This window comes from Lacerta agilis, chromosome 9 (assembly GCF_009819535.1).
Source record: "Lacerta agilis isolate rLacAgi1 chromosome 9, rLacAgi1.pri, whole genome shotgun sequence".
NCBI classification, from domain to species: Eukaryota; Metazoa; Chordata; class Lepidosauria; order Squamata; family Lacertidae; genus Lacerta; species Lacerta agilis.
In genome coordinates this window covers 46,838,971-46,865,375 of record NC_046320.1, presented here as the reverse complement: position 1 = coordinate 46,865,375, position 26,405 = coordinate 46,838,971, and the positions used below count along the sequence as shown (strand labels likewise).

General features: G+C 40.9%; 1 protein-coding gene across 4 annotated transcripts in view; it reads right to left on the bottom strand.

Annotated features, from left to right (window-relative positions):
* The window catches only part of PRDM5 (PR/SET domain 5), an 89,905-nt gene that overhangs the window by 8,093 nt on the left and 55,407 nt on the right, over nt 1-26,405 (bottom strand). For 3 of the 4 annotated variants that reach the window (XM_033159871.1, XM_033159873.1, XM_033159872.1), the window contains exons 14-15: nt 16,199-16,284; nt 7,470-7,574 (exon numbers count right to left, since the gene is read on the bottom strand). In XM_033159871.1, the coding sequence (XP_033015762.1) occupies nt 7,470-7,574; nt 16,199-16,284 (191 nt within the window). The remainder of the gene's footprint in view (nt 1-7,469; nt 7,575-16,198; nt 16,285-26,405) is intronic. The other variant, XM_033159874.1, reaches the window with a different exon arrangement.

Genomic DNA, 26,405 nt, shown 5'->3' with positions numbered 1-26,405 from the left:
GGGTGCCAAGGAGATGTGAGATCCAGTCTCCAAGGAGCATGTCATAGCTGTTGCTGCTACCACAGTGGCAGCAGCAGGCAATGCATTCCTTGGGGGCTGGATCTGTTGCCCCTGTGGATCTCGCTGCCTGAAGTTGTTGCTTCACCTTGCCTCATGGGTGGGCCAGCCCTGTCTCCCTGTAGCATGGAGAAGGAGAAGAAGAGGAGGAGGAGGGGGAGTTTGGACTTGATATCCCACCTTTCACTCCCCTTAAGGAGTCTCAAAGTGGCTAACAATCTTCTATCCCTTCCTCCCCCACAACAAACACTTTGTGAGGTGAGCGAGGCTGAGAGACTGCAGAGAAGTGTGACTAGCCCAAGGTCACCCAGCAGCTGCTTGTGGAGGAGTGGAGACGCGAACCTGGTTCCCCAGATTATGAGTCCACCGGTCTTAAGCACTACACCACGCTGGCTCTACACACAGGCGTGGAGGAAGCCTCTTGGCCACCCAGGGTGGCACGCAGAGGCACCCCCCTGGGGGCAGGGCGCCGTGATGCATGCGCCATGACGTCGCAATGCACATTGGATGGGCTGCGCATGCGTGGGAATGCTGCACATGCGCAGTCCATCCAGCCTGGCACTGCTGCGACCGGGCGACCTGCTGAGTGGGCAGCGGGTCATGGGGCTGCCCCGTCTGTGATGCTTTACGGATGGGGCAGCCCCACAAGCTGCTGCTCGCTCAGCAGTTCGCTCAGTCACTGCGGGAGCAATGGCACTGACTCGGATGCACTGCACATGCCCAGAATTTCCGGGCATGCGCAGTGCATCTGGCCCGGCGCTGCTGCTCCTGTGGCGGCCGGGGGAGCCACCGGGTGAGCAGCGGCTCGTGGGGCTGTCCCGGCCATCCGTGGAGCAGCACGGACAGGGTGCCAGGCAGCGGGGAGTGGCAGGAGGGGCCGCCGAGTGTCACCTCCCTCCCCTGGAACCCAGGGTGCCCCGCCCCTATCGCCCCTCCCTTGCTACGCCACTGTCTACACCCACATTAGAAGGGGAAGAGGAGCAGAAAGTATATTTTTTAAATGCCCTATGGGGTCTTCTGTCCAAGAAGCATGTTTAAAAATGTGGTGGAAGAAGGATACAGAGGCACCTCAATGGAGAGATGGAGCACACATACACAACGTGGTGATGTCACCAAAAACAGCAACCCTGGGTGAATTCTACTAAAACACCTATCACTAAGTAATACCTAGAATAGCTTACCTCATAGATTGCTGCTATCATATCTACATGGCCCACAGGACATTCTTGGCAGCTATGCCAAGATGTGGAAATGTTCCATGTGTGGCAGTAATAGATTATCCTGCCTCTAAGGCATGTTGTATGCTACAGCAGCTGGTGCAAGCAGAAAATTCATCACAGGGATGCCTTTTTCAGTGGCATCCCTGTGGGCAGTGCAAGGTCTGTTATATTACCAAAGGGGCTGGCGCACATTTTGATTCTTAAAGCACTCTAAATGAAGCCTATGTGTGTTGAGTCCTTTAAGAATCAAATATTTTCAAGCAAAAAGCTACTATTTGCTCAGTCATACACACAACTTTTATTGGAACAAACCTATTTTTATACCAGGTTTTTTAAATTAAAAAAAACTGAGCAGTATTGAACAAAGTTTTACTCAGAGTAGTCTCACTGAAATTAATGAACATGACCAAGTTAGGTCTGTTAATTTCAGTTGGTCTACTCTGAGTAAAAAATTTATGAAAAACTATCCATCAGGTGTCAACTGTTACAGACTGTTAAATACAACAGTGGTAATGTTCAGGATTTTGAAAACTTCTTGCAAACCAAACAAAATATGGAACAGCTATTGAAATTTCAATGAGATCTTCACCCATACCCCTGCAAACTTTTATTATGCATTTTGTTGGTGATTTTTTATGATCTGCTTTTCAAATACTCTAATAAAAACCTGCAATTCATAAATTTATCCTGTTCGAACACACAAATGTTCAACGAGTTGTGCAATCTGAAGTCACAAAATCCATGATCATAAAACATATTACATTTAAACATACCGTACAATATTCCAGCTAACATTAGGATTATACACACACAGGACACTTTTCTTGCTACTGCTGTTTTGACCGTGCAATCTTATACAGGCTTGCACAGAGCGAAGTCCTGCTGAGTTCAATGGCTTTTATTTGTAGGTAAGTGTGCACAGGGCAAAAATGTTGCAATAGTTCAAGTGAGCCATCATGCCAAATCATGATCTTTGCAGACCATAGTTCAGAATCCAGACCATGAATTGAGCTTCCAGGCCTAGGGTTGTATTCAAAATCAGTCATACTCAGAGCAGACCCACTGAAAATTAACAAATATGGCTACCTAAGGTTCACTAGAAGGTGAGTGCTCACTAGAAGGACAGATCCTGAAGTTGAGGCTCCAGTACTTTGGCCACCTCATGAGAAGAGAAGACTCCCTAGAAAAGACCCTGATGTTGGGAAAGATGGAGGGCACAAGGAGAAGGGGACGACAGAGGATGAGATGGTTGGACAGTGTTCTCGAAGCTACTAACATGAGTTTGGCCAAACTGCGAGAGGCAGTGAAGGATAGGCGTGCCTGGCGTGCTCTGGTCCATGGGGTCACGAAGAGTCGGACACGACTGAACGACTGAACAACAACAAGGTTCATTAATTTGAATGTGTTTGAGTAAACTTTGGTGTTCCTCTGTTTCAGCTATGATCTATTCATAAATTCAGTACCATCTGCATGGTGCAACAACCTTTTTAGGCACAGCAATGGCCCTAGCAGTGGTTTGTCCATGATGAATTCAGGCTGTGGTTTGCAAATCAGCTTTGGTTCAAACATAATGCCAACGCCTGGTTAGGCTTTCCAAATCATGGTTTTGCATTATTCTGAACGCAACCAATTTTTAAATCTGGGTAGACATTATAGAAGCTAGTATGAAAAAAAGGGGCGGGGACAAAACAAAAAAAACAAAGCACACACAGTCTCCACACACTGCATTTGGATGAGAATGGAGAAAAGCAGAGTGGGAAAGAATTGCCCCTACATTTAATTCTAATTATGGAAGGAAAGGAATATTTACATTTTAAAAGGATCTTTTTCCTAATGCACTGGAGTCTCGGTGCTTTGTTACTGCAGAATTCTCCTGAGGCACATAAAAGTGTTTTACTGCAATAAGCGAAACCTGAGCTCATTTAAATCTTTGTCACTAAAGGCATTTCTCAATGCTAATTGCTGAATTAATATTAACAACAGAAACGCCTCGTGTTACCCATGGTGTCTGTTTCTCACAGAATTATGCTAGTTGCTAGAGTTCAGTGAACCTTTCAGATTCTCTTACAAATCAGTGGAAATAGAAAAAAAAGTTAATAATAATCTCACTGGGCCTCTAAGAGCTAAATATCTGAATGTGGAATGAGAACATGTCCAGAGAATGGCAACAAAGATGGTGAGGGACCTGGAGACTATGAGGAAAAGTTGAAGGAGGTATGTATGCCATGCATGGAGAAGAGACAATTAAGAGGTCACCTGATAGGTAAAGGGACGCCTGACCATTAGGTCCAGTTGCAGATGACTCTGGGAGTTGTGGCGCTCATCTCGCTCTATAGGCCGAGGGCGCCGGCATACAGCTCCCGGGACGTGTGGCCAGCATGACTAAGCCGCTTCTGCCGAACCAGAGCAGTGCACGGAAATGCCGTTTACCTTCCCGCCGGGAAGTATTTATCTACTTGCACTTTGATGTGCTTTCAAACTGCTAGGTGGGCAGGAGCTGGGACCGAGCAACGGGCGCTCACCCCATCACGGGGATTCAAACCGCCGACCTTCTGATCAGCAAGCCCTAGGCTCTGTGGTTTAACCCACAGCGCCACCCAATAACCATCTTCAAATATTCGGTCACCTGATAACCATCTTCAAATATTTGGTTGACACTTAGCAGATGGAGCAAATTTGATCACCCTAGGCTTGAGCTGCTTGTCTGTGAGGTCACCCAGTGTCTTGGCCAAAAGCCAGTGGTCAGTGTGTTGGCATGTGATCCAAAGTAGTAGGTCCAAATCAGCATTGTTCAACCTTGGGTCTCCAGATGTTGCTAGTCTACAGCTCACATCATCCCCAAACAACTTAGCCAATGGTCAAGGATGAAGTGAGTTGTAGTCCAACAACATGTGGGGACTCAAAGTTGAAGAGCACTGGTCCAAATGACAAGAAAGGGGATTTCAACTAAAGTTAGGAAGCACTTTTTGAAGTTACAAGCTATTTAACGGTATGAGCTGGATCAGCCTGCCTAGGAAGCTGGGGAACTCTCCTTTAGTGACAGAGGCTGATGGTCAACTATCAGAAATGCCTTAACAGCAGATTTCATGCATCTGCAAAGGGTTGATCTAGATGACTTTGAGGCCTTTTCCAACTCATATGATTCTGTGGGTTGAGAAGATATATGCTTTCACTGGTGAGCATGCAAGTACAGAAATACTTTAGTTTGTGAGGTCCATATTGAGGACAGGGTATGTCCTGTGGATAGCAAGCTGTTGAAAGATAAATGATTGCACTATACAGTAGATGGAGAAGATACTTCAGCAGTAATGTGTAATAGTAGGTGAGTAAATGATGCACTGGCCATGATCCTTACGGTGCAATACTATGCATATTCACTCAGAAGTAAGTCCCATTGTGTTCAATGAGATTTATTCCCAGCCAGTTGTGCATAGGATTTCAGCCACAATGTGAAAGTGGAGATGTCAGCAGTACACAAAAGCATGCCTATGAAATGCTTGAGAGTATGCAGTCTGTCCCTGTTCTAAGTTCTCCTTGCTCATCTGAGCATGAAATCCTTGTCAAGAAAGCATGTAATCAAATGATCTAGGCAGGATCTTGAATAAAACTGGCATGCAGGCACATATCCTTTCTAGCCAAAATTCTAGATAAAACTCATATTAACACAAATGGAATTTATTACAGAGAAAAAATGAATGTCTTCTTCTCAGACTGGTACAGGTACTGCTTCCCCCTATGTGTTTAGGCATCTTTTAAAAGTGCCATATTTTATGGTGCTAGATAATCATAATTTGATTAAGAACCTAGTAGAATTAAACTCCAGAGAATGGTACTTTAACAATTCCTTATCCCTTTAGACCAGGGGTCAGCAACCTTTTTCAGCGGTGGGCTGGTCCACTGTCCCTCAGACCATGTGGGGGGCCAGACTATATATATATATATATTTGGGGGGATGAACGAATTCCTATGCCCCACAAATAACCCAGAGATGCATTTTAAATAAAAGAACACATTCTACTCATGTAAAAACACGCTGATTCCCAGACCATCTGTGGGCCAGATTGAGAAGGCGATTGGGCCGCATCCGGCCCCCGGGCCTTAGGTTGCCTACCGCTGCTTTAGACAATTACTCAAAGGGAAAAAAGGAATGTCCAAAAATGAAAAGCCACTATCCTAATTTTTTATGCTAACTTTTCTAATGAAACCAAGCATTTTTACTAGGTATTTTAAGAGCCATAAACTTGGCAGTAATTTCCTCTAGCTGATATCACTTCCCTAACCAGAAGGAAACAGGGTCAAACAAAAAAAGATGTGGTCTCAGAAACATTTCCCTAAATAGACATTCTTGATGTGTGCATGGAGTCTACACATGTAATTATGGACACTAACATTAGGAAAAATTGCTATGGGGAAAATGACACAGGCATCGCAAGCAGTTTCGAAACTAAAGCTTGCAGTCCTACTTACTTAAAGGACCAAACTGGACATTATGAGAAATGCATGACTGCATTTCAGGTATCGATGTGTTTTTAAATATAATTGAAGAGCAATGTCAACAAGAAGGAGATCAGACACCAATAGCAGCTTCCAGTGGCAGTGGGAATACCAGCTTCCGGGGTGGCAATTTTGAACAGAACCTTAGTGTGGGATGAAAGGGTTAGCGTGCCAGGTTGAACTAGGAGGCCTCAAGGTTGGTACCGCTGTGGCGGGAAGGTAAACTGCGTTCCGTTGCACCAGAAGCGGTTTAGTAATGATGACCTGGAAAGCTGTCTGTGGACAAATGCCTGCTCCCTCGACCGGAAAGCAAGATTTGCTCCACGACCCCATAATTGCCTTTGACGGGACTTAACCGTCCAGGGGTCCTTTACCTAGGTTGGCATTTAAATGTTTAAAAAGCCGTATGTATTTATGTATCTCATATATCATCTACTTTGTTCTTTACTCGGGTGTAAGCTCTATACAGCACAATGTTGCTTATTTTGCATACTTTTGCCTAGGAGTAAGTCCCACAGAACTCAATGGAGTTTCTTGTTAATGGATAACCATAGGGTTATCCTGTTAATATGTATTGCAGCAACTGCAATAAAATAAATTATAATCCCAGACGAGTTAACCACCAAGTCTAAACTGTCAAAAGAACAGACGCAAAAGAACAAAACAGAGGAATTGCTATGGTGCAAAAACAATTCTTAAATGATGTGGATAGCTCAGTCGGTAGAGCATGAGGGCTGTGGGTTGAAGCCCCACGGTGGGCAAAAGATTCCTGCTTTGCTTACCCTGTTTCTCCTAAAATAAGACATAGCCATAAAATAAGCCATAGCAGGATTTCTATGCATTTGTGAAATATAAGCCGTTCCCCAAAAATAAGCCATACCCCGAAAATAAGCCATAGTGACGTGGTACCTCCCATTAAAACAGCCTGGGGAGGCGTGGCTATGCAGCGTACCGATGCGACATGGTTAAAATAAGACATCCCCTGAAAATAAGCCATACTGTGTTTTTTTGAGCAAAAAAAATATAAGACGGTGTCTTATTTTAGGAGAAACACGGTAAATGATCCTTTTAGTCCCCTCCAACTCTGTGATTCTATGTACACCATACAATCAGTAAACATACTAGGATGTCCTTAGCAAAGCAAGCAACAAAAAGCAAAGATGATGATAATAATAATAATAATAATAATAATAATAATAATATTTGTCTGAGTGAAATTTCACTAGCTACTCCATCTTTAATTAATCAAAGATTGAGAAAGACTGAGAACCTTGTATGCAAATGTTTCTTGAACATACATTTATTCACAAGTAAGTCCCATTCAGTTAGACTTACTCACAGGTAAGTGTGCAGCAGCAGTCGGTGGAAAGTACAGGCAGAGCTGCTCACCTGGCTTCCCAACACTGAGGGTCGCTGCCAATTACCGAGGAAAGAGGCATGAGGAGCGCAACATGAGGTGAGTGGGGTGGCAGGTGCATGGAACTGGCTCTGCTGCATCTGAAATGCCCTCAGCTCCCACACCTTGCCCCTTCCCCGATCTGAAGCTGGCAATGGCACTTGGCCTTGGGAAGCCAGGTGAGAAATGCCTCCCTACCTGTGCCACCCCACTGACCGCTGCTGTTGGCGTGGGTATGGTTGCACCCTTTGGGGTTTATCTTTGGATTAAACGCAAATAGACCAAAAGGAAACCCAACTCACGTCACACTGGAAAGGCTTCTCCCCTGTGTGGGTTCTCATGTGCTCGTCTAGGCCTCGTTTCTGACTGAAGGCTTTGTTGCACTCGGAGCACTGATAAGGCTTTTCCTGTAACACAGTGAGCAAGAGAAGGAATTAAAAGTGACTAGGTGTAGAGAGCAGGCTATTAACAGGAAAGCATTCCATACTGGATGGTGAGAGGGCTTTGTATTAGTTTCATGAGACAAGGTTCAGTGCAGACACCAGCAAAATGAGTCTTCATAGCTGGTGGGAAAGCTCTAGACTGCCACCTTGTACTGCACTGGAAGCCTGGCCATGCCCTCTCTCATCATATCATTTGTTTATCAAACTATGAAATCTATACAATCCAGTGTAACTGTTCCTACAATTATCATTCGTCATCATCGAGACAAAATTACAAATGCAAAATCACACCTAAAAACAATTCCATCCAGTTATTTAGCTATTGTAACAACTTCAAAGAAACCTGTTAAGTTCCATGTCTCCATCTTCAGCTTTCCTCCTTGCCTAAATCTTAAAATTTATACCATTTCAATAAAATCCAACAGGTACAGTACAACGCTACACTCACTATAAATTGAGCTCAATGGTGCTTACTCTAGGATAAGTAGGTATATGATTGCAGCCCTTATCTCTCACTCCTTCCATTTTGGGGCTATCTACATTTTTGTAACAAAAATTTACTGAATACCCCCTCAAAATATTTCAGCAGCAATATGAGCTGTCTTCCACTTTAACAATTAGGAATCTTTCTCTGTCTTTCATAACCAGTGTTTTTCAGGGAAGTAGGTGTGTCTGTTTTTCCATAACTTTTAATATGAATAACTAAAAAACACAATGTCTCAGAAAGCTTGATTTACAACCCATTTTCAAAAGAAGCATTTTGATTGAAGCCATTTTAATTCTGTCAACCATAATACCAATGACCACAAGTGCTAGCGTTTTCCAGAATCATACAATTAAAAGTAGTTATCTGTGCATACGATATGGAAAGAAATTGAGAGGCTGTGGACGTGTTCTTCAGTTTAACTGACAATGCTGGACAGATATTCCTGTCAAGAACCCCTCCCATCCCCACACATCAACTATATAAATAATATTAATATTTCTAAAATACTTCAGTGTTAGTTTTAAACTCACCAAATGCATGATGAAATGACCCCTCTGAATAAGAACTCCTCAATGTAGTCTCAACATACTCCTGATGATGGAGCTCTTTTGTGTAAGTTTTTCCTTTCAGAGAAATGTTTATCCACTTTTGTGGCTTTTTAATATTTATTTTACTTTGGGTAACCAGCATTTTTTTTAAAAAAAAATAATACATCAGAATAGGTCTATTTCCTAGCAAACAAGATATTTAGAAAAGAATCTTGCGGGTCCTGTCTTCAGGCTTTTGCGTCAACAGGATTTTTTCCCCTCCCTGACTACAGATTGAGTAAATATTCCACAGACAGGCCCCTGTAATTTTTACAGAAGTATATGTCTCAGGCATATGAAAAACAGGCATCACCAACATAGCCTTAATTTGTTTTGTATTGTAGTTAATGCAAACCACATTTGGTGTAAGCCCTCTGAAAATCCATTTTATTATCTGCATGTGCTGCTCAGTAAAAAGCTCAAAATAAAGTGTAGTAAGCAGTTCCATATCTGAGATGCAAAGAAATGCAGATAAGTATACAGAACAATCACAGCTATGGGATTACTGATCATGCCTTACAAATGTTTTGTTTATCGTTTGCCTGCACTGTGATTTGAAGATGCTGTCTCGTCCACTCTGGGTGAATGTCTCACTCCAACTCTGAAAGTGACTCATAAGAAGAGGACATTTGAAGGAGGAAACCCTTTTAAAAAAAAATTCTGAGAAAAAAACACTCCATTCCAGGAAAACAATTATCTGGGCTGAGGCCATCAGGAGCAAGCATTTTCATTGTCTTGTTTTCTGAGTTTAATGTACTTAAACCTATTTCTGTCAGAGACGCTGCTTCAACTGCAGTAGCTGGCAACTTCACTGGTAGCAGGGCAAACAGACAGAGCGGCCACAAAGGAAAAGGAACCTATCACAGTGTAATGAGATTTTTTTCTAGTGCTACTCAACTCATCTGGCAAGCTGAGAGGACCAAAAATCTACCTGGCTTCTCTCCAGATATCTTTCTAATGTAACCTCAGCCCAACCCATGGCTGCAATTTGTGAAAGAAGGCTGCCCCTTAAGTCTCCCATAACCTAGTATGAAATAAGCTTGTCATTTCTTTACCCTTTCCTACATAGGGCTGGTTCACACATCTTTCAGTGAATGTACATTATGTGGTTGGATAGGGATGGAGTATGGTTCAAGGAAGGAGCGAAGAAAGAAAGACTGGTGGCAAGATAATTTTTGAAACCTAAAGTTTTAATATATGGCCAAGAGATGTGTTTTCAATGTGTTGGTTCACATAAAAGAGACAGGTTATAGAATTTCCTTTATTACATATGGTTTGATTTATGATTGGCATATTTTATATTTACTAAGCTACTTAGCAACAGTGACAATGATCCATACCCACAACCCATTTTTATATTCCTGTCATCAATAAACGCAAACACATGACATTATTTTACTTTGGTGAGTGGAAGTAGTTGCTTCTATAATCTGATAGATGCTCCATAAACAGTTGGAATTTACAGTCCTAGCAGCCATTCAGTGCCTGTGAAATCCGTTTTTTATTATCTTCCAGATGACCTTCTGTTTGTTGACAGTTAAGCCATCCCTCCCTTTCTTTTTCTGTGCTTTTAGATCTTTTCATCTTTCTTTTAATGTCTTCGGTGTCCCCATTGTCCTTCCTAATGGCTTTAATTCTCTTCCCAAATTGTTGCTATAGTTTTTATCTTTATGTTTTGTATAGATTTACTAGTGTGGAGAACTTGCCAGGCGACATCTTTTTCCACATTGTTAATGTTCTCTTGGTGCCTGAAGTATCAGTTACTTGTAATAGAAACTTGGAGGGTTGTTATTATTTAGCTACAGTCCTTGCTTTTGTTTAGTGGAACATTTTCTTTAGAAGAGGAGAGGTTTGCAGAAATAAAAGTTGTTTGCTTGGGCTTGCTCCAAGACGGCTAAAATGTTCATACAGGCACGCAGTACCATCCTCTCAAGATATCATACCAGCACCTCAGAATGCATAAGCTTGTTTGTAAGTATCCCCACATGAAAATCTTCCTGCATGCAGAAAACTAAGGCCAAGTTTTCACAAGTGAAGTGGTAAACCTCTATCTGGTCTATACCAGTTCAGAATGCAGATTGCAGATGGCTGTCATGACTGAAAATTATAAGATACCACATAGAAAGTCCGGTGTCAAGCCCAGGTGTCTAGCACAGCCTTAGCCCTTGAGGAGTAAGTCCTCAATTGTGGTAGGCAATGGCACTGTCCAGACACAGGAAAATCAGAAGCCACTTTCCAATATGGATACCAACCCTAGAGCATAACATTTTGCAACCTAAAATTTCAAAGCCAGCACTTCTTATTAAAAGAAGAAACAACTGGTTTCTAATAATCCCCCCCCCAAACACAAATGCTTTAATATTTCACTTTTTCCAAAAATCTGACTAGTCATAATATGGGCTCAAGGTGCTTGATGGGACTGTGTGATAGGAAAAAGTTCACATATACGTGTGGTCAAAAATGACAAATCCCAGATGAAATTTTGGAATTATGCTAATGCTTTCCAAGGTTAAAAAAAAATCATGCACTTTCCTCACAGAGTTCCTGTAAATAATAGCTGCCTTTTGCTTTTAGTTTGGGGAATAAAACTCCATTGGCAGCCAATGTAATACAGCCCATGTATACAGCAGAGTAATAACATCAGCATCCACACATTGCATGGTTGGTCTACCCACAAGAGCACAGTTAACAGCAAACTGCCATGGAGTTAGGCAGGCCACCAACCAAAAAAGAAACAAGAACCTATGAAATTCTTACAACCCTCTTTGGTCTGGAAACCGACTATGGACTTCATGAAATGAGGCAGAGTGGGAAAAGTCCTTCCTTTTGGATTGCAATTTAAAGAAATTATTTGTGTAACAGTTGTGGTAGCAGACCAATGCTCCAAAGCCGTAACGTAGCCTTTAAAAAAAAGTGAATAAAAATGGGGGTGGGGAGTTATTTTATTGCTAGGTGAATCTCCCACTCCATAAACCACATAGCCCTTCAGAAATCCTGGTGATGTCAAGCTGTAGGCAAGGACCTTGAGGACTGCCAACCAGATCCATTGCTTTTCAGTTTTCCATAGAAGCATAACAGTGACGTGTAAAAAATTTTTTGTGGAACTACAATAGATTTGTGAGAAAATAAACCTGAAATCTTAATGAACCCTAGGATTTATTGGAAATTGGTTTAGACAGGAGGGGCCTAGAGATATTTTGTTCCATTCTTAGCAGCAAACTTCTAAAATGCATTTCCCTCTACTGGAAAATCTGGTGATTATTCATCTTCAGTAGAGAGAAACCTCTAACCTATAAAGCTAGACCCCAAAAATATGTCAAATACAAACCCACAGCAGTAGTAAAAGCTGTGGGTAGTAAAAGCCATGGCTGCAATCTAGTACACAGGTAAGCGTTCTTAAATTCTACTGATTTCAAAGGAAGTTCAGAATACATAATTATGCTGGATTGTGGCCAATGTCCTTAAGTCAACAAGAGACTGGAAGATTTTCTCTGAACATGCCAAAGGGTAACAAGAATTATGTATCTTTTTAGAATAGCAACAACATTATTCAGCATTCAGTTAGCAATCTAATTCAGTCCTTTACTTATTCTGAATTACATTTTGTTTTGTTACATTTCTGTGACGAAAACAATAATGCTGCTAACACATCCCGTTTCATTCCAGCAGGTTAAGCCTATAGTAAATGAAACCATTAATCAAACACTGAACGACAGCATAGTGTGCAGTCGACATGTTACTGAAGCCACCAATTTGGGCCCCTCCATATAATAATCGCAAATTTGTACAAAGTATTATCTCTAGATGAGTAGATATTCACAGGCTCCCCAATTCCTATAAACACACATTTCCAGGCTGGTGCCATTATGAATCTTTGGCCAGAAACAGATCCAGTACCCATGGGGAAGTGATGCCCATGTACATTCCACACCAGATTCAAATCCCAAAAGCAATGGTGCACAACTCTGCATGGCAACCATGCATGTGGATGTATACATCGGCTCATAGTATTTAATATGTTTGAAGTATTTCTTGACATTGTTTTACATACTCTGTTCATTTTATTCTTCTGATCTCCTGCTTTTAGCCATTCATTGACCTGAATGAACTGAGAGAATATCCCAAAGCAGAACAATGTGGGATTCTGCAAGAGATCATATGCAATCCACAGGCTGAGCTGGCATTTTTGCATTTAAACCACTACGCATCCAGGTTCTAAGAGTAGCTTGCTGCATCCTAGAGCTGACAATAAAAACTCACCTATATGCTATTAACTACTCAACATCTGAAGCTCAGAGCTTTGTGAAAGTTCCAAATAAGCCCTAGGTAAAGGTAAAGGGACCCCTGACCATTAGGTCCAGTCACGGACAACTCTGGGGTTGTGGCGCTCATCTCGCTTTACTGGCCGAGGGAGCCAGCATTTGTCCGCAGACAGCTTCTGGGTCATGTGGCCAGCATGACTAAGCCGCTTCTGGTGAACAAGAGCAGTGCATGGAAATGCTGTTTACCTTCCCACCGGAGCGGTACTTATTTATCTACTTGCACTTGGTGTGCTTTTGAACTGCTAGGTTGGCAGGAGCAAGGACCAAGCAATGGGAGTTCACCCCGTCGTGGGGATTCAAACCGCCGACATTCTGATCGGCAAGCCCTAGGGTCTGTGGTTTATACCACAGCGCCACCTGCATCCCTAAAAAGCCCTTATTGTGCTTCCAGTCAAGAACTGTGGAAACGTCTTTTCTACGAAGATGTAATAACTGATCTAGCAATCACGTGCTCAAGCCTAGACTGCTGAATGTTAGCCTCATTAACTTCAATGAAAGCAAGAGACAGTAAAAGCAGCATGAAGTTCGGACACCATGCTAAACCATAGCTAGTGTGATGAAAATCAGCCTAAGCAAAGCTGAGCCTCCCTTATTCTACTCCTGCTTGGCCATGAAGAGGTCTTGCACATTCAAATCCAGGGTTGGGATGGGAATTCCAGCAAAACAGTTGAAATGTGGAAGAAATTGAAATGTGCCAACATTTCAGCAACCAGATAAGCAAATTAAAAAAAAAAAATCATAGTTTATATATTGTATATAAATAACCATCTTTAGCAAATTTAAAGATGGTGACAACTATCAGCATACAACCAAGCCCACTGTCAAGTAAATTGCAGCCAATAACTTCTGCATTGTTTTGCTGCATTTGGCTTGTGGGGCGACCAATAAACATGTGATTATATTTTAAACTTTAGCAGCACAATCCTAGGCACATGAGCTCAGAAACAGGTCTCACAGAATTCAATGGGCCTTACTTGCACCCTAAGCATTTTTAATTTCTATTTGCATGTTAATAATTTCTTAGCTACATGAAGAGAAATTAAGTTAAAATGTATTAATAAGCCTGTGATTACAAATGAAGAAAAGTTTATGTTCAGACTAGCTCCCTCCCTTTGAAAGTAAAAATGAGGAGTTCGGGAGGCACCACTTTGCTTCTTTTCTTTAAATGCTGAGAATTTTAATCTGGAGAGCATGCATCTAAGCATTAAAATAAAAGGCAGGTTTAAAACTTTTCCTTGGAGCAGTAAAACGGATGTTCAATTAGTAATAATTCATAATCTTGTTTAAATTTCCAAACTTAAAAGGGGGGAAATGAACACCCCAGTTCTATAGACTTCATGTGCTTTTGCTTAAAGTTTTAAAGGATATCATTAAACATTAAAGATAACAACCATAACTAAAGAGCAATCGGTCAAAACATCAGATGCTGTCAGATTCTGTAGTCGTTGGATATGGAAACTATTGCAACATTCTCAGGAAACCTAGAACTTGGATCACTGGTAGAGCACATGCATTGTATCTAGAAGGCTCCAAGCTCAGACCCCCAAATCTCAGTTTAAAAGACCACGACTATGAAGGCTTAGTGCTCTGCCTGAACTAGATAGACCAATAGTCTGACTCTGGGCCAAACTAGACATGATGCTAGGTGTGTCATTATAAAGACTATCCATTTTAAAAAAGAATTAAAAGCAGGTGGGAATTTTCATCAGGATCATAATACATGGGGAGGGGAGGTGTTTTCTGCTATGATGCTGATGAATCCCCCACAATGCTGCTTATTAGCTGGGGAGATGGGTGAGAGAGAGACTAGTCTATACCATACATTTAAAGCACTCTTAAACCACTTCAACAGTCATGACAGTAAAAAGTATACCATATTAATCAAGTAAACTTGGGGGGGGGTGTAATTTGTTAAGGATGCTCAGAGATATCAGGAGATCCCTCACAGAGCTACAGTTCCCATCTACCTTAATAAACTACAGTTCCCAGGATACCTCATGGGAAGCCATTACTTTTAAAGGGGTGTGAGTGTGTTTTACACATTTGGTGTGAATACGACCACTGACTAAAACCAAGGAACAGTGTGGTATGCTGATATAGTGAACATTTCAAAATAATTTACATTTCTTTAGTGTGTCCATGTATGAAAAGCAACCATGGAAAACATATTATCCATGTGCATATATCTTTTAGGCTTTAAAAGGGAAAAAAGATGCTCAGAATCCCATCCTTCATAGGTCTCATGGTACAATGAACTGTGGCTTACTGGGACTGCATAAATATGGTAGCCCCAGAGAGGAGCTTGCCCTCACTTTGCTCTTCTCCAGTCATTTAAGTACAGTGTATCACGGCAGCTAAAGCAAGGTTTTATCTTATACAAAGCCAGGATCAATTATCTTATGATAAACACGTCAAATATTCATCTATTCACTCAGATACTCAAAGAGCAGACTCTATGTTGTGTTCTTGCTTGGTGTGAAGTGGAGGTGGTTTATTTGCATCACTGAAAACTCCTTGCAAGCTCCTATTATTTTGCAATGAAAGATCCATAAACTGGCAAGAAGTTACATAAAATCTCAGTGGATTATAAACAAGAAAGACTTTCAGATTTTAGAAACAGAGTGTGTAAACAACATGACGGGACTAAACTTGGAGGGTTCAAACAGACTTTTTGTCTCTGCTTTCTGGATTTGCAAATCACACTTAGCATGGCTGCAGGGATTTCCAATAGTGTTGTTTGTCACAGGCAATGAGGTACGTGACATTTCATCTTCTTATCTGACCATCAGTCATGATGTCTCAAACTTATTTAAACCATCATGCCACACATGGCTTGAGTTAAATGACTGTGGAAATGCTCTGTTTTCTGTTTTAGAAATACAAGGGTATTTGGATTAAATACGAAGGTTTGTTATGCAACAAAAAGTTTGCCACACCACCCTTTACCACGAAATACGTAATCATACAACGCAGATAGAAAAACGACTTTGCAATTCCACAGAATCTGATAAGGATTCTGACATTCAAGTTGAAAAGTTTTATGAATATACATCTTGCTGCAATGTTTCCTTTTGAAATTTGCCTTTTTATTGAGGAAAAGATTTCCTACTACACAATATATTTTTATTTCCATGGTCCACTTTAGGTTGTCAAACAAACAGCTATAACACAAGGTAACAGAGCCATACTTACCCTTGTGTGGGTGCGAATGTGCATTTTTAACCCATCATTCTTGCTGAAAGCTTTGTCACAGTAAGGACACTGGTACGGACGCTCACCTGAAAATAAGGTAAACACCAGATTTTAAAAAGAATTATTACTATTACTTATATCACACTTTTCTGCCACTGAGTTCAAAACAGCACAGACAGGATTTTCAGATGATATTCCTCAAAGCAGGGTTTACCAGTGTTCTCCTATCCAGGCAATGACCAGATCCAGACATGCTTCGCATCAGAAATGGTGCTGCAATGTGTGCCTTCAAACCATGACCTGGGTCTAAAAAAATTGTGGCCCAGGAAAAAGAACGTACTGTCTTAGAAGATCAAAGAAGCACAGCGTGTATGTCTGTCAAAGGCATATTTCTGTGGTCAAATGTTAATGTTCACTTCATACAAATGAGGGCCTCGTTCCCAGTAGGCTACTGATTGCATGGGAAAGATCCACACAATTGGCACAGTCCGTATGGTTATAATAGACACACACACACACACACACACACACACAGCCCTGCAATGAGCAACTGTGCCACACTGAAACTATTCCCATGACACTGTTTCTGTGTGTGAAGGAGGCCAGAAAGGCTGGGGCATCTATGCTTTAAAGTGACTGCGCACTTAAGAACAAAAGAACACTAAGTTCTGCATCAAGCAGGGCAACATCAAAGTACAGCTGCTTGATGTTGTCTTAACAAGATATGAATATGACAATCCACCCCCCGTACTCCTGGTGACAACAGTGCTGACTGCGGGAGGGGGGGGGGCCTTCTATAATGGTCACTTTATGGCCATTTTTATGGATAGTCATTAATTGTATTCAAAAGTACAGTATGTTTTCCTGACCTCACAGCTGTTCATCATTAGAGCCATCTGGGTGTCACCATCCAATTTAATTACCTCAACCCATTCTATTCATGTATCTTATTTAACTAAAAGCAGATCCACTGGATTGCTCCTGCTGTGACTCCTGCTGCACAACTTCTAGTTAGATGCCTTCAGTGGGTCATAGCCTACCGTTTTCCGTCCTCCTTGCAAAAATCAGGGCTATCATGCAAAACAAACAACGAAATGCAAAACATACAATATTTCACTTTCATGCATGGCTGATAATATTACAGAACTTTCACCCCACATTTTCAAAAGCAAAAGGAAGTTGTATAGTGCTGTGATACAACTGTTCTTTAAAAGGTTCATCAAAAGGAGCTACCCTGATTACACAATTGATCCCATTGATTTTCAGTGCCACACATTTAACTGATTTTGGCAGCCACTGGGTTTCAGAAATAAAACTGTCTTGGCATATGACAGAGCAAGGTTGAATTCTCTCTCTTCACAGGAACGTTTGGATGGATGTTGGTCCCTCTGATCATGGTATTCTTGTCTAGAATGACCATGCTTCAGTAGTTCCCCTCATACTTTGGCAGCGTTACTAAACCGTTAGTCTGATTTCCAGAATCTTTGAACCAGGCCACAGCCATCTTATGATGTGGAGCCATATCATGAACACTCCATCTTTACACCCACACCATACATTTGAAGCAGTGTGTGATACTACTTTATGGGTCTTAGTAGATTAGCTATGTATGCTTTAACACTGTTAGGAATAAAGTCACCTGAAGAATCAAGTGTGGGGGAACAGTAGTGCACTTGTAAAATGTGATTGCCTCTCTCTTTTCCCACTATCCCATCACCCTGCCTTAGCTCATTAACTCTGAATAAAAGGATTTGAGCAAATATTTTTTAACAAAGCCCGAAAGCTGTCCCAAGTGCTCCGATTTACCCATTTCACATCTGTTTGAAACGTGACACTATCTCTTGTGACCCTTGATGTCACTAATCCATGCTGTCATCCTTTGGACACTGCAGGAGCTGTTGGGACTCAAACATTTAATTAATCCAGTTGACATTTTAATGTTCTGAGGCTTTTTGCATTTCAAGGGGAAAGTTTGGAAAGATTCATAAGCAGATGACTGCTGACAGGCCAGTGCTGAGATCCCCCCCTTTCATTCTTTGTTTACAGAGAAGAGCTTTGATTTAATGGGGTGGCTTTAGGGCTGATAGGAACACTGTTCTCAATGTCCTTTGTAACCTTAGCATTTGTAGCTTTTGAAGAATATGGCTCACATGAGGAGAGACCATCTCAACCAACAACCCACTCCACTGCAGTCCCCTTACACAATATCCTACAGAATTCCAAAGGGTCTCCCAACCCCCAAATTCTGAGGAGCTGCGCGGGAAAGATGAAGGTGAGAATTCCCCATTCAATGAATGTGACAGTTAGGATACAATCAACTGTCAGTAGAAGGCAACACTGGAATCTGATAACAAAATGTTATTCCTGCTTTGACCTGCCTTGGATCATCCATCATGTACAGTTGATGTGTCCTCATTCTTTTGTTGCTTAGCTGAGGACCCCATACAACAGACAATTTTAGCTTTTACATCTAAATCGTAGCCCTCAGGATTAATTAGTGGATTAATGAAATACTGCTATGACTGATGGAAGTGGTGTTTGTGTTTATGTATCAACTGCAAGTCTTTGTGGGTTTTTTTCTGGACACTGCTACATGTTGCTCAGGATGGTCACAATCTTATTCCTACCGCAGCTGCACTGAAATGAAATTCATCCTCCCAAGCAGCAATTAGCATTAGGGTCCCATTTTACACCAATGATAACTTTTTTTTACTGCATCAGGGAGCAAATTTTACAGAGAAAGAAGCTGGGGAGAGAAAACTTAAACCTCCACTTTGCATGAGCTATGATATTTATAACCACCCCCAGCCCCCTGGTGAGCAGTATTTAAGTTTAAAAAAACAGGCAGACAATGTGATTGCTCAGTCATGCAATTTATGAAGTACACAGAGATGCTTCAGAATAATAAGAATCTGTTGTGGTAGCACAGGATACAACAACCGCAGCCATAGGAATGCACAATGCTGACAATAAGAGCTGGAGATTTTGTAAAAAAAATGTTGGTTCCAGTTATATTCAGTTTTCATAAGCAAAAGTTAACATTATTTCACAGTTGTTGAATATTTCTGCAGCTTACTTTGTTATGGTCTGACAAAGGAGCTTTACAAAGAGCTTAAAATATTCCTTCGTATTTCAATCCCTATGTTTAAGTAAGTACCATTAATTTCAGTGCTTTCAAAGCACTTTGAAATTACATTCTTAGGCCCATTTAAAATATTACTTTCAAGGTGCATAAACAATTCATTTAACTTTTTAAAAACTAGATTTTTTAAATTCCAATTGTAACAATTGTCTGTTGTTGGATTTTTAAAAACTAGGTTTTTAATTAAATCTCAGTATTAACATAGTAAATTTTACACTTATATTGGTTTATAAAAATGAATCATGAGCACCCATCAGATTATCTTAAAATCTGTTTAACAATTAAAAAATATATACATTATGGCAATAAATATCTAACAGAGCAATCCTATCAGACCCACATCACACTGACTAGTGGCCAGGGCTTATTCAAGTTGTAATTCAACATCACCTGGAGGGCACCATGTTGCCTAATCCAAACATAAAGGATCAATCATTGATGCGTTTGTATTTTTCACAAACCAAAATATGTTGTGAAATAAGCAATAAACCTAAATTAACAGAAGTAGGCTTTGCAATGCCTATGAGCTGCATCTAGTTAGCCGTGGCTTTTCCATTTCTGTATATTTCTCAAGAAAAGCAATGACAAACCTAGACAGCATCTTAAAAAGCAGAGACATCACCTTGCCAACAAAGGTCTGTATAGTTAAAGCTATGGTTTTCCCAGTAGTAATGTATGGAAGTGAGAGCTGGACCATAAAGAAGGCTGATCGCCGAAGAATTGATGCTTTTGAATTATGGTGCTGGAGGAGACTCTTGAGAGTCCCATGGACTGCAAGAAGATCAAAGCTATCCATTTTTTAGGAAATCAGCCCTGAGTGCTCAGTGGAAGGACAGATCCTGAAGCTGAGGCTCCAATACTTTGGCCACCTCATGAGAAGAGAAGACTCCCTGGAAAAGACCCTGATGTTGGGAAAGATGGAGGGCACAAGGAGAAGGGGACGACAGAGGACAAGATGGTTGGACAGTGTTCTCGAAGCTACCAACATGAGCCTGACCAAACTGCGGGAGGCAGTGGAAGACAGGAGTGCCTGGCGTGCTCTGGTCCATGGGGTCACGAAGAGTCGGACACGACTAAACGACTAAACAACAACAACAAAAGAATAGGTAGTTTCCAACATGAAGCTGTTTTGCATGCAATGGTAAAGTTAGCCATGGCTTAGCATTATGACCGCAAACTGCAGCAAGCTTTGGACTCATGTGTTCCCTGCCCATCCTCCAGCACTGCAACAAAGTGTTCAGAAGCATCCAATCCCACTTTAGATCAACCACAGTTTAGCATTATGTCCAGTCTCCCAATGGTGCCTAAGCTTAACTATCTTAAAACTATTGCTTGAAGTTGGCTTTTTTCAAAAAACTATAAGGAAGGTTCAGCACAGTTTGCCGGGTTCAGATGGTACTCTAAAATGAAAAAAATGCTTCTAGATCTTCATGGCTGGGCCAGAGAAAGAGAGGTGAGAAGGAAGCACATGAACACTAGTCTTGCTCTTGTAAAACTGGTGGTGAGTCTGATACAGCACATTGTGTTAAAACAGATTTTATTTATAGAACTCAAACAGATTGGGTTTCACCAGACTTCTTTTTATTTCATCACTCCCATACTACATCCTTGCTGATAAAAAGAGAAATCCTGAATATTAATCCTGAATTCTGACCGTTTTATTTAAGTATATCCTAGATCAGATAACAGGAGAAAGAGAAGCATCAGCAATCCAGCACTACAATACCAAACCATGACCACAGCCTATCTGCAAAATCAAGGTAATTCTCCTGGGCAGGAGGTCATGGGAGGTGAAGGAGACGGGGCCATCTGGATCACACATTCAACACCCCCTGCCAGGTGATCAATAGAGCAGTCCAGAAAGGAAGCTGTAAGAGAGCTTTTCTAATCAGAGATAGTGTGAGGTGACGACAGCAGGCAATAACAAGTATGAATGGACAAAAGGTTAAGGTAACGGAGAACAGCATAAGTTTGTTAGATGCTTAGAGAATGTTGTACAAAAGTATTTGTTTACACTTTTCGCTAATTTAGAAAAGTCAACTGCAGCAATAGAGCTCTTGTTGCAATCACTGAAAAATTTTACTTTGTCTAATTGCATAGGATAGATGTTTATTTTATTTTTTTTCTTGTCAGGAGAAAAAAAAACAACACTACACAAAGCTTTTCATTGAAGACAATAGCCGAGTTCTTACTGGCAAGTAAACCAATAGGAATCTGTACCAGTATGTTAGCGCTGCACGTGCACAACTCATTGGCCTGTGCTTTCAATAAATTTATAATACAGTACAACCCAGCTATCCAAACAGACCAAGAAACATCAAAAATAGGGGTGATGTTTTTCTAAGCACACATAGGATATGAGAGATGCACTTTGTTGACAGATAGCCAAGCGATTGAAATAAATGAGGCTGGGAAAGGACTTTTTGCTTATTTCGTTATGTAAACCTTTTGTTTATGAAATGTTCAGTGAGGAAACAAAACCAGAACATTCAAATAACGCTCAAATTTTGCAAACCAAATAGATATAAATAATCCAAATCAGCTCCAGCTCAATATTGAGCTTGAAATATATTCTGGCTCAGAAAAATGGGTTTGGGGAAAGCTTTCATGAATTTGCGAAGTACTGGCAGTAAGATGTCTTAAAAAGAAACATCAGATGGTAGTATAAGACAAATCTTGAGTTATGGCAACAAACAAACAAACATAATGAATTCAACTGTAATATAATCCTGGTTCCATCTATGTATGGTTACTGTAATAGAAACAGCACTACATACTTAGGATGTCTTCAGGAAATAAATAAACTTGACAAAGCCACTTAAATATATTTATTTGGAAATAAGTCACACTTTCTTTAGTAATACCTTCCCCCTTAGGACTCCAATTTATATTTTGAAGTACAATAAAAAAAATTAAGTTACATTTGATCCCATTGATTTCAATGAAATTTAGCATGTTTTCTTTGTTGGATTTGAGGGCCCTTGGGTTTTTAATGGGATGGAATCAGTATTTCTGACCACCCCCTCTTTAAAAAAACACGAAGGAAGGAAGGAAGATTAAAATCTCTGACCCCTGTGAACCCAGTGCTGGTTCTTTTTCCAGCTCCTCACAATATTCAACCTATTGGGTGTTGTAATTCATTTGATCTAAAGAAGTCACTAGCAATCTAGCCAAGCATCCTTTGAAAGAATGTGACTCTCTCATCCACTAGTAGCAAACCAACAGGAGGCTGACAGCTGCCTGAGACTTTACAGGTACTTTTGAAGATTTAACTGTCGCAGGAAGATAAAATAGACAATGATGTACAACCCCAAAGTGCTAGGAATGCAGAACTCTTTAACTTTGTGGCTTATTAGAATGAAAGTATTTTTATAGACAACAGATTCTTTCTTTTAAGAGGAAAGAAAAATCACCCAAGTGTTTGTTATAAAGCAAGGCTGCAGTAAGATCAAGGAAATTTACTATGTGGCAGTGTCCAAGATGAAGGATACTGTGACTTTAGGGAACCCAGAAAAAAGAAGAAGAAATGAGAATATTTATTATTGCTATCATTATTTATTAGATTTCTTGCCTGCCCATCACAGTGAAGTTCTAGGGCAGGTTACAATTTTAAAATACAATATTAAAATCAGTTTAAAACAAATTAGAGTCCAAGACCACAAGTGCGCATAAAACATACAGTACTACAAAAACTGCATAATGATGGGGAGAGGCAAATCCACAGCTTAGGGGCTGCCAGAGACAACAACTTATCCTGGACCACCAGTCCCCAAACTTCTGAAGGTGATGGAACTATCAAGAGGGCCAATTCTGCTGGAACTCCAGCTACTAATGTGATTCCTGCACTTCAGAATGATTTCTGAATCTTGTTCAAGGGCAGTTTCCATGTAGAGTGCATTGCAGTAATCTAGTCTGTGAGTTACTAGAGTTGCTAAATTGTCTCTGCTCAAAAGAGGCCAAAGCTGGCGAACCAGCCGATGAAGGAAATAGGCACTCCTAGGCACTGGGACCATCTGAGTCCCCAGTGGCAATGTTGTTTCTCTTCTCCTGGAGTCAGTGTCAGAAATATTAAACACGTTTTTATTTCAGTAGGATAATTTTACTCCTTTAAAATTTTGATAAAGTCAATAGGGATTCAGGACGGGAAGGAAATTTACCACACTATTGCCTATTTTGATAGGTGTCCGCTTTCTAAAACTCTTTCCATCCTTTATTATACCATTCAGGAGAGTCAGGAAATAGTACCTGCTGCAGACTGCAGCCACATGTATTGTGAGGGATAAGGCAAGAAATAACACATGAATGCTATGCGAACTTCACTGGCTATTTACTACTGGGCTGCATTGAACGCATTAACTCTAACGTGTGAAGTCCTGAACAATTTAGGACCCAAATACTTGATGGAGAACCTCTCCCCTTATTTGTCCTGCAGTCCACAGGGGAAACCCATCTCATGGTTCCTTCTGCAAACATTTCTTGTAAGATAGGGCCTCTTTGGTGGTGACCCCCTTGTCTATGAAACTTGTTCACTATGGAGATAAGGATGCCACACTCACATACCAATGTCAGTTTATGATACATCTGCTGACACAAGTCTTTGGGCAAGGTTAGTGAATTAGCATGGCTATTTGCAGTGCTGCTACTTAATTGCTTTGTCTACTGCCGCCCCAATATGCTGATCGTTTCAGTGGAATTTAACCATAGTTGCTGATTTGATGTTTTCCTACGTTTGAAGTTTTCCTTTGTTTTTATTGGGTAAACCACTCTGGGATTTTGTGTGTGTGAAGACTGGTATGTAAATTGAATTTAGAAATAATAATAATAATCAACATCAATGCAATATACCAGTATGTAAGGAGATTAATTAGCCAAGATGCAAAGTACATATCTAAGGTAGCTAAATGAGTTTTGAAGAGTCCAATCTCAAGTTTGTTCATCAGAAAAACAAGGGATTTCAGACTTCTTCGGTCATAACCCCTTGCAGATTATCTTGGGTCATTCACATTTCACTTTGTTTGCCTAACCAGGATAACTCTGTTATTGTTTACACAATTACTTATCAGCAAGGTGATTCAAGGGTTCTTTTTTTTGGTTGCTTTCTTCACATTGAACTCAATTAACTTGCCTCTGGGATAGACCCTGAATTGTGTAAACAACTCGGAGATTTAAGTGTGTTGGGGAGCAACTGCTTATAAGAACCCCCTATTGTAAACAAGACCTATGTTAGAAACAATAAAATACTAAATTTCGCTTTCCTTACTAAAGCACGTTAAACATAAGGATTGTTTGGGAATATATGAATTAAGGTCCTCCTAATACATCAATGCTACTTCATTTCTACTGCTGAATCCAGCTCAAGCCTCTTCAAAGCCACCCATGACCCTGTCCTCCCGTATATCTATGCTCTTATATCTCAGTGCATCACTGTTCATGGTTATTACTCCAATAATAATAATAATAATAATAATAATAATAATAATAATAATAATAATAATAATAATTTTATTTATACTCCGCCCATCTGGCTGGGTTTCCCCAGCCACTCTGGGTGGCTCACAGCATATATTGAAACATAATAAAACATCAAACATTGAAAACTTCCCTAAATAGGGCTGCCTTCAGATGTCTTCCAAAAGTAAAATAGTTGTTTATTTCCTTGACATGTGAAGGGAGGGCACCACTACCAAGACGGCCCTCTGCCTGGTTCTCTAGCTCCACTGCTGAAATATTTGGGCCATTTGCCACATGCTGAAACATTTGGGCTGGTTCATTGGAGTTACGCCCTTGATGGGAATCCCAAGAAACAGTTACAATATCTAGGAAGCCAATCTGCTGTTCACGGTAACAAAGAGAGGTGATACAGAATGTAATATTCTGCAAACATTTTGATGGCAGTTAGTTTACTGTTATGTTCCTTTAAGCCAGGCCTGCTTTAGTTGGGACCCATAAAGTGGAACACAATATGCCACCTCTGTCCTGCTGAGGGCTTGACAGCCATCATTTTTGCAAACCCAAGGGAAAAATACATTTAACTGAGCTGCAGTTGGGTTGACATATGTGGATGGAGGAATCCGTTTGGCTTAAGGGGTCACACGTTGTGCATGTCTGCTTTATGGTCACAACCTTCTACTCTGCAAATTAATACTGGGACAAACCACTCTATAATGAGCAAACCTGAAGCTAGCTGTGTGGTGGCCTGTGGGCAAAATGAATGTTAGCCCCTTTTACAAAACCACAACCTAATCCTACAGACACCCAGCTGTTGACAGGATGGTGCAGACAGCAAAGCATTGCTAGCCGGCTTCCTACCACCAAGCATCATCAAGAGGTGAGGAACATCAGATTGGCTCCACTGCTGCGCCCACTTTGAGCTTCCCACAACTGAACCTTCCCCCCTCTCAATAACTGGCAGCAAGGCTTGGCTCTGGGAAAGCAGGTGAGAAACACTGCTATGCCCCATCCCTCACTGCACACAGGTAGAAAAGGTTACAACAGGAGGACAAGATTAAAGCACAACACCCACATGTTTGGTGCAATGCTCAAGTCTCGGGATTGTCAACACATAATTCATTGCACTTTATTCTGGAGATATGAAACTTAATCCTACACCAGTCATGATATGAAGATGCTACTGCCCTGATGGATCATACCAGGGTCCACCATTTAGTACAACGTTACTAGCTTCCTATACTGCAAATGTGTTAATGTGCAGCTACATACAGAGGGTCAGATAATATCCTCTTACAAAACTTTTGTCCCAGGATTATTCGCCTGCATCACAGTGACCAGCAAAAAAGGATTCTGTGACCATCTGCTGAGTCCTTACCCTCCAGTTAGGAACTACAATTTCAGCCCTTTCCAAGAAGTAGATTCTGTTTCAGCTACACAATCTAAATTTTCATTGGAATAATCAGTATTCAGCCCTTGTTACAGTCAGAATTACAAACAAGACCAAACAAGTAAACAGCTTTAATCTTAACAGGTGGCCGTGAGAGATGGAAGTGATTAAGACTTATCAAACATATTAGGAAGCCAAGTGATTAAGTGCACATGTTCTGTCATCTT